This window comes from Echinops telfairi, unplaced genomic scaffold (assembly GCF_000313985.2).
Source record: "Echinops telfairi isolate 266 unplaced genomic scaffold, ASM31398v2 ScPeMD7_70;HRSCAF=299, whole genome shotgun sequence".
NCBI lineage: Eukaryota > Metazoa > Chordata > Mammalia > Afrosoricida > Tenrecidae > Echinops > Echinops telfairi.
In genome coordinates, this window is record NW_022103968.1 from 32,129,611 (window position 1) to 32,138,937 (window position 9,327).

General features: G+C 50.0%; 1 protein-coding gene across 1 annotated transcript in view; it reads left to right on the forward strand.

Annotated features, from left to right (window-relative positions):
- The window catches only part of PIK3AP1 (phosphoinositide-3-kinase adaptor protein 1), a 140,662-nt gene extending 131,809 nt beyond the window's left edge, over window positions 1-8,853 (forward strand). The window contains exons 14-17 of the mRNA XM_004701036.3: window positions 596-751; window positions 2,667-2,737; window positions 3,823-3,938; window positions 8,432-8,853. Of these exons, the coding sequence (XP_004701093.3) occupies window positions 596-751; window positions 2,667-2,737; window positions 3,823-3,938; window positions 8,432-8,495 (407 nt within the window). The 3' untranslated portion in view covers window positions 8,496-8,853. The remainder of the gene's footprint in view (window positions 1-595; window positions 752-2,666; window positions 2,738-3,822; window positions 3,939-8,431) is intronic.
- The last annotated feature ends 474 nt before the right edge of the window (window positions 8,854-9,327 follow it).

Below are 9,327 nucleotides of genomic sequence, written 5' to 3' on the forward strand. Positions count from 1 at the left end.
CCCCGTCTGTTGAATGGAGACAGTGACACAGTAGTTCTAGGTCAGTGGGTTTTGTGGGGCTAAAATGTGAAAGCTCTTAGAGCTGTGCCCGAGGCCTGGAAACCAACCCAACACACCCCACTGCCATCCATTGGATTCCAACCCCTAGGTCCCTGGAGGACGATGTGGAAATGCCCCAAAGTTCCCAAGGAAGCACAGGGTTTCTAGGAGCCAACTGCCACGTGGACTCAGCCCACAGTGATAATCAGTCATGAACCAATTCCTCTCCTCCAAGTATTTCAGAGAGGCTGAGGCACCCAGGTCCCATGCCTGCTGACCACGCCAGGTCCACACCTTTTACTAATGACAGGTTCTCTCCATTTTCTCTGCTCCTGACTGGCACACAGGACTGAGTGGGGCATGGGTCCTGTCCTCTACGTGAGTCCTGGAGTCCCTATCCTACCCTGTCAGCCTCCTCTCCCTTCCCCATCTCCCCACCCCCCCACCCCTTCTTTCACAGCAGCCTGCAGGTTCAGGTGAGGGCTGCAGGCAGAGAGGGAGTTGGGTAAATGGCAGTCTGGTGCCTTGAAGCTCACCCTCTTTCCTCTAATTCCAGACTTGGAGATCACCGTCCCAATCCGGCACTCCCAGCACCTGCCTGGTAAAGTGGAGTTTGGGGTCTATGAGAGCGGGCCCAGGAAAAGTGTTTTCCCCCCGAGGACGGAGCTGAGACGAGGGGACTGGAAAACAGACAGCACCTCCAGCACAGCGAGTGAGCAGGGCGGGCTAACTGGGGCCTTGGGGCCTGGGAAGTGTTCAGTGATGCCTGGTGTGGGTGTGAGAGGTGTAAGAAACCAGGACCATTCTACCTGTGAGGTTTAATTTCCATGGGCACCCCCACCCCTGCCCCCAATTCACTGCCATTGAGTCAATTCTGACTCAGCAGACCTGCCCCTGTGGGTATTTGAGGCTGTAATTCTTTATGAGAACAGGAAGCCTCATCTTTCTCCTCCGGAATGGCTGGTGGTTTTGAACTGCTGTCCTTGTAGCTAGCAGCTCAATGCATAACCACTATGCCACCAGGGCTCACAGATACCTCCAAAGTGAGATTGCAGGGTGGTTGTTTCTCGGTCTCGTTTACAAACAGAAAATGGATTAATCGTAGTAGTTACTATTTATTGAACAGCTACTGTTTGCTCAGTCTCCTCTATAGATTAATTCTCATGAGAACTCTGAGAGATGCGCTATGATGTTTCCCCTTGGGGGACCTGGACCCTTAGTGCCATGCCCTCATTTCATGATTAGGTCAGTGGTAGAAAAGGGATTTGAACTTGGGCAGTTGCTTAAACACTGTTCATGTTGCCTCCCTAACTGTGGTACAGCTTGGACTTTGCAACTGGTGCTTTTCAGGTTCAAACCCCACCCCACAACCCCCATAATCATGTGGGGGAATCGTGTTAAAATCATGTTCTGATTCCATATACCTGGCATGGAAATACCAAATCTAAGCAGGGGGTCCCACTGGAGCAAACTGGTGTGAAGCTCTGGGTAGAATTCATGCAAGGTCGGCAAAGAAGGAGTCCCTTTTGAGAATCCTGACCTCCCGGGTCAGTTGAGGGTCTAGGTAGGAAAGGTTTCCCCTTTGACGTCTGATGGCTCCAGCCAAGGGAGGAGCCGGCGGAGTCTTGGGCTTCATCTGGTAGCCAGGGTGGGGTTGGCTGGCTCCAGACACTCGAGTTTCACAGGCCAAGCGGATGGAGTTCCCTCCATTCCGTTGTCATCGTCAAAACAACAAAAAACGGCAGCACAAGCTCAGGAGAGAAGCTGAATTTCAAGGTCATCTGACCCAGGGCTGCTGCTTCTTGTTTTGTATCACAAATCCCTTTGATGATGTGATATTTATGTTAAACCCACCTCCCAAGAAAATGCACATGCATGTGTGTGCATACCACAGTTACTATACCTCACACCACAGGACATGACAGCGTGTGAACACACACACACACACACACACACACACACACAATTTGACCGTAAGTCAGCAACGTCTGAACTAGTCTTCTCCTCTGTTTTATAGGTGAGATATTTGCAACCCAAAAGGGAAAGCACTTTGTCCGGATTGCACACAACCCTGAGCTGCTGGGAGCCAGGGCCAGGCTAATCCCAAACGTCAAGCCCTGAGCTGCGGGCAAGCTGGTCACCAGAGGGCAGGGCAGATGGCCCTGGGGAGGCAAGGTTAAGAGCCAGACATTGGAGGTGAAAGATTTAAGGGTGCCAAGGGAAGGGGTAATGGAAGCTCAGGAGCCCTGATTGCATAGTGGGTTCTAAGTTGGGCTGCTAACCACAAGGTCAATAGTTTGAAACTACCAGCCTCCACACAGGAGGAAGATGAGGCTTTCTGCCCACATAAAGACTGACAGCTTCGGAAACCTACAGGGTGCAGTTCTAAAGGGATGATATAGGTCAGGATCCGCTCTATGGCAATGCGTTTGGGTCAGGATTTTTATATTGCAAGAACTATAAATTTAAAAAAGGAGCCATTTCATTTTATGCTAAAAGAAAAGGTGAACTCTTACTTTAAAACCCCACAGCCACAGCTCATGCACTATTCCTAAAGTTCTGCGTTTTGTTTTATCCCTGGCGACTGCAGGGTCGTCGGTGTGACTGGTTTTATTTCTCCCCACCAGGCAGCGCCAGTAACCGATCCAGCACGAGGAGCCTCCTCAGTGTGAGCAGCGGGATGGAGGGGGACAATGAGGTGAGAGCCGGGGACCCCCACTCTTTTCTCCCTCCTCTTATGTGGGGGCCTCGTTCCAGAAACCCATTTTGACTAATTAAGCCAAGGCAGGCACCTGTGACCTGTGGATCGAAGCTTCCAGGCCACTGCTCGCCATGTGCCCTGGCTGTGCACGCCTTCAGCTCTGCTGCTTCGAACATACCTGCCTCCTCTCCCTGCAGATTGGCTGCTTCTGCCTCTCCTATACACAAGGCCCTTGAGCAAGCGTCAGATGCTGCTGTGGGCCCCGGCCCCGGTCCAAGTTAGATCACTTTGGGTCAGGTTGTCTCCCTGATCCAGTGAGCAGGAAGGTCCACTGCCCTCCCAGCAGACTCCCTGAGAAGGTACTCAAGGGCAGGCGACCACCCGTGAATAGTGCATAACTTGCAATAATACCCTGTGTCTGAGGACCACTCACCGTTCTGTTTGCCCAACCAAGAATGTGTGCTTAAAAAACCTTCTCCAGCTCTGCCCTGGGGAAGAAATGGCCAACGTGCCAGTGGCTAACGTGCTTAGCTGCTGACCGAAAGGTTGGAGGGTCCAGCCCACCCACAGGTGCCTTGGAAGAAAGACTGGGAGGTGGAGTCCTGAGAAACGAGCTCTTGGAGACACTGAGGAGGAGTTCTACGCGGATGCCCGGGGTCGCCAGGAGGCAGCATTGAGTCCATGGCTGCTGTTTTAAAAACAATTTTTGATCCCGGTTAGATACAGCAGGGCTTCTCAAACGTTAACATGCATTCACGTTACCTGCAGAGCGAATTACCATGTGGATTCTGATTAGGCAGGTCTGGGAGGAGCCTGCGCATCGGCCCCCAGGGGCTGCTGCTGCTGGGCCAGGAGTGTGCTCCGCAGAGGGTGACCGAGGGTCCAGGGGTCACTTGGACGAGGTGGCCTCCCTCGGTGATTCTGGGGAGAAACGGAACGCTACCTGGGGGTTCACTGGCTTTGATTGCGTCTCGGCTTCTGAGTGACTTCCAGCCAGACCTGAGGAGACCTGAGGGGCTTGGAGACCCGGGTGTCCAGCCGTGCCGAATGCCATGTTCACTCTTCCTTCTCATCTGCCGTAGGATAATGAAGTCCCCGAGGTGACCAGGAGTCGTAGTCCAGGCCCCCAGCCAGTCGGAGCACTCGCGGTGCCCCTTGAAAGGCCCCCCAGGGTGCCTCCGAGGGCGGCGTCACAGAGGTAATAGTGAACGTGTGCTGTACGCTGAGTTCCGGGGGAGAGGGGCACCTGGGGATCGCGGAGGTGGCCCCAGAGTGCAAGCAGCGCTTTCAGGAATGCTGCACGCCTGCTGCCATGTGGCAACGCGGGCTCTCCGTTCACTTAAGCGATGCTTCCATCAGATGTCAATATTTTAAATAGCAAAAGCAATCACCTGGAAATGAAATCTCTGGATAACTATGAGCTTATTGAGCAATTTTGCGGTGTTTGGCCAGGATTCAGCTCCCTCCTAGCGGACACTGTGTGCTGTGTTGTTGCAGCCAGTACATGCTACTGAGGACCAGGAGACACAGAGGGTTCAGAAAGGAAGCTACAGGCGAGGGGCTGTGCTGTGGGTGGTGGAGAGCGTGCTCTGGGTTCAGACTCCAAGGGCCCCCTCTCGGGCAGTCACCGACCATCAGTCACCAGCTGCTCTGAGGGAGAAACGTGGGGCTCTCTCCTCCGGTAAACAGTTCCAGGCTCAGAAACTCCCAGGGGCAGTTCTACCCTGTCCGACAGGGTCGCCATGAGCTGGCAGCAACTCGATGGCAATGCGCTAGGTTTGGTTCCTTTCAACAACAGACGGGCTGCTTGGTTGGGCCCTGAGGTACATTTTTGGGTCTGCCAGCCCCTTTTAAAGGCCTCAGGGAGTTACAAGGAAGAAGCGTCCCTGCCAACAGAGCAAGCAGCTGTTCGGAAGCACAACATCTGGGGATTTTTATTCTCTGATGGTGTGTGTGTGTGTGTGTGTGTGTGGTGTGTGGTGTGGAGTGGATGGGAGGAGCGTCAGAAAGAGTGAAGCTTTTTTCCTGGGAGCGGGTTTTGCAGTTTGAAATGTGTAACTCGAACGAATCTCCTCATCAGTGGAGTGGGTTCACAAAGTACCAGGCAGCCTTCCTTCCTGTCTTCTGGGAAGAGAAGCTGACTGTGCTAAGATGTTTCCTTTACTTGTTTTGTTGTTTTTTTTGTTTTTTTGCTAAGTCTCACTTTTCTCTGTGCCTCCAGCCAGTTCTCATGTCCTAGCTACATCCCCACCCTACGTGCCAAGCTCTGGCCTATTCACCAGGCTTGGTGCTAACCGGGTCTGATGTGGAAATATTAGCCTGAGAAGGTACCTTAGCCAGACTCGAGTCCTGTCCTCTGAATTCACATGACTTTGTCGTGCTTGACAATGGTCATGTCCTTCCGCCCCCACCCCCACCAAGGGGGATGAGCAGAAACCGTGGGGGAAAGGAGACAGCAGTTGGTGTAAGATATGAAAACAATAATAATTTAATTTATCAAGGGGCCACGAGGGTGGCGGGGAAGAGGAAGAGGAGCCGACACCCAGGGCTCAATAGAAAGTAAATGTTTAGAAAGTGATGATGGCAACACATGTACAAATGTGCTTGTTTCGATTTATGTATGGATTGCTATGAGAGCTGTAAAAGCCCTCAAAATGAGTTTTTAAAAAACAAAAAGGAAATGATCGCATAGTTGGTGACGAGGGAGAGTTGCTCGTGGAGAAGGGGCTGTGGTCCTAAGTGTGTTACTGGATGAACCGCATGCCGGGCAGGCTGCCCAACACTCCAGGTGCGTTATTCTCAGTGCATCCTCACTATAGCCCTCGATCATGGGTCCTCGCTGTTTCGCAGAAGAGACCCAGGCTTCAGACTTGCTCTAAATGACAGGTGCAGGCAGGCCGAGCTCCAGGACCCAGTGTCTCAGTCACAGCGTTACACTGGTTTGGAAAGGTCTAGGTGTCAGGACAGGAGATCTGAGGTCTTTTTACCCCCAAAGGTTGGGGGCTTTGGAGCCAGTTGTCTAACTCCGTACTAAGGTAGGAGTTGGCAAGTTTGAAGCTTTAACTACAAAGATTAGGCAAGATTTTTTTAATGGGAGAGAAAAATAGGACAACGGGTGTGTGTGTGTGTGTTGGGGGCGGGGGGTACTGGTTCCAGATACTAAAGGGTGCAGACTGGGATACATCTGTAAACAGAGATGGCAGAGGAGGAGTCCAGGGATCTGGAAGCAGGTTGTAACCGAAGTGGGACATAAAAGTAGGAAAGCATTTTTTATTAAATAACTGTCCACCAAGAAGACTGTGATTGATTGCATTTGGAATTCCGGGTGTTAGAAAAGATTTCCAAATATGCAGTTGCTTTGTAATGTGCATGCAAATCTTCACAGCAAAATGAGACCTTTGAACAGCGAACAAAATGAACTGCTCTCCTGAATGGCTTAGGTGCTTGACCTTGACCACTGATGGGCAAGGAGGCTGACCTGCATGGCCTCTTCTCATCTGTCATCTCTTGGGATTGGCAATCGTTCCTACCCATCTCTTGAGCCTCCCTCCCCCCATCCCCACCCCCACCTGAGGAGCACTGGTAGATGTGGCCTTTATCTTACTAGTTGCTCGTGCTCTGCATGTTCCCACCACAGCTTTAATCTCCACCAGCAGACAAAGACTCCAAATCTCCATCTCTGTGCGGATGCTGGAAGAGGGCATGGAGTTTGGTGCTGTAGAGAGCCAGTGGGGGTGAGGGAGACTCTCTGTGAGATGAATTGGCACACTAGCTACACTGGTGGATTAGAGCATGCTGGCAATCACAAGGAAAACACAGAACCGGACAGCGCTGTGTTGTTATGTGTAAGGTTGTCAGGGTCAATTGATGCCATCCACCCGTCCATCCATCCATCCATCCATCCACAAATAATCTCAACCCCCAAACTAAACTCACCATTCTACCTACCATTGTCTTCCCCAGGTTGCCTTCTTTTGCATTCCCAACCTGGCAGAATGGTCCCGATTAGCTCGCCTGTGATTCCTGCCTCCTCACAGCTCCCACGTCCACCATATCCCCAGGCTGTCTGTCCTGCTGCCCTTTCAGTTCTCAGACCCAGCCCTCCACTCCATCTGTCAGTGTGAAGTTTACTGTCGGAGGCCCACATGGATCTCCCTGCCTCCCGCCCACCCCTCCTCCACATTGTAACCAGAGCGCACTCGCTGAAGCGTAAAACAGCTGATGATGTCACTTCTTGGCATGGAAACCTTAACATTCAATTCTAAAAAAAATTGTTTTAGCTTGACCTGACCCCCATCTAGCCTGAAGCCCCACCTGTATTCCCCTGCTAAGAGTTCCCATGGGTAGCACCCATGTTTTACCACTGTGTCTGTACCCAGTCTTTTTCTTGGAATGCTGTCTTCCTGCCCGCCTCCAATATCTGCTGAGAAAATTCTTACTCATCTTTGAGGACTCTGTCCAGACAGCTCCCTGGTGGAATGGAGCCTTTCCTGGTGTTCCAGGTGAATCTCCTCCTTTTGGTTCCCCAAACACCTTTATTATAATACATCCCATGCCTTTGTTTATATCTGTCTGCAAGTTGATGAACTTTTGAGAATAGAGGTAACATTCCATTTTATGTTGCCATTTGTCTGTTTCTATTATCCCCAGTGCATATATGTATAGGTTTAGTATTAAGATAGCAGATGGACATTGGGCCTTTACTCAAGTACTCCCTCAATGCAAGAATACTTTGTTTTATTGGACTGGCATTCTATGATGCTCACCTTCCTGACACAATTGCTGAAGACAAAGCGAGTCCATAAGCAAATGTGGTGAAGAAAGCTGATGGTGCCCGGCTATCAAAAGATATAGAATCTGGGGTCTTAAAGGCTTGAAGGTAAACAAGCGGCCATCTAGCTCAGAAGCAACAAAGCCCACTTGGAAGAAGCATACCAGCTTGTGCAATCATGAGGTGTCGAAGGGATCAGGTATCAGGCATCATCAGAATAAAAAATCATATCATTGTGAATAAGGGGGAGTGCGGAGTGGAGACCCAAAGCCCAGCTGTAGGCAACTGGACATCCCTTTATGGAAGGGTTGTGGGGAGGAGATGAACCAGTCAGGGTGCAGTGTAGCAACGATCAAACATACGACTTTCCTCTAGTTCCTAAATTCTTCCTTCCCCCCGCACCCCACTGTCATGATCCCAATTCTACCTTACAAATCTGGCTAGACCAGAGGATGTACACTGGTACAGATAGGAATTGGAAACACAGGGAATCCAGGACGATGATCCCTTCAGGACCAGTGGTGAGAGTGGCGATACCAGGAAGGTGGAAGGAGAGTGGGGTGGAAAGGGGGAACCAATTACAAAGATCTACATATAACCTCCTCCCTGGGGGACAGACAACAGAAAAGTGGGTGAAGGGAGAAGTCGGACAGTGTAAGATATGACAAGATAATAATTTATAAATTATCAAGGGTTCATGAGGGAGGGGGGAGCGAGGGGAAAAATGAGGAGCTGATGCCAGGTGCTTAAGTGGAGAGCAAAGGTTTTGAGAATGATGAGGGCAATTAATGTACAAATGTGCTTGACACAACTGATGTATGTATGGATTGTGATAAGAGTTGTATGAGCCCCTAATAAAATGATATATATATATATATATATTAAAAAAAAATTCAGGTTTACTTAATCTTTTCTTTCAGACCTCCAACCAGGGAGAACTTCCATCATCCTCCACCTCCACCAGTTCCACCCAGGGGTCGCTGATGCCACCTCCTAATACTCAGCTTAGCCACGACTTTGAGATTGGTGATTTTCAGCCCGTTAAGGATGTCTTCCCGTGGAGTTTTATGGACAGGACTGCTGACCTTGGCCGGGAACTGTTGCAGCCCTGCTGCTCATTGGGACTGTCACGCTGCAGAAGAAAACCATAGCATGGCTTGAAGAAGTGAGAAGCTAAGGACTTTATTCACCAGGGCCTCATATTAGTCTTGATTTACCATAAGGATGAAGACTTTATTGGGATACGGTCCTCCAATTTGGTGTGTCAGAAGCCTAAAGAGATTGATCAGAAGTGTACTTTACAAGTGGTTTCACTTACATACTAAAACAATTTTAAAAAGTATTTTCTTTAATGGTGAATTAGGTGGAAAGTTTATATTTCAGACTATCAACTCTGCGTTATGTTCTTTTATTACTTCTTACTATTAGGTGGTGCCAGCCTAATTTATAGAGGTGGTTATAAGATCTTCAGTATCAAGAAAGATGGAAAATGTCTTAATTGTTAAACAGTCTTCAACGTTCTCTGGATTCAAGTGAGTGCTTCACTGTCAGGGCCGGTCACCGACAACAGACTGAAAATCATTTGGAGCGGGATTCGTTCTAACTCTCTTAGATCCAAGGGTACACAGTCGGTTAGAGGAAGAGGTGGGTGTAGACTCTGGGCCACTGACCTTGGTTCATCATGCTTTTTACTTTTCAACCCCAGACAGCCAGTCCCTCTCCCTTAATAGCCCAGATATAGAAGTTCAGTTCCTGGCCTTCTAGAAGTTTCCTTCTTCCACGGCTGCCACACATGGGACTCTCATGCATTTTTCTC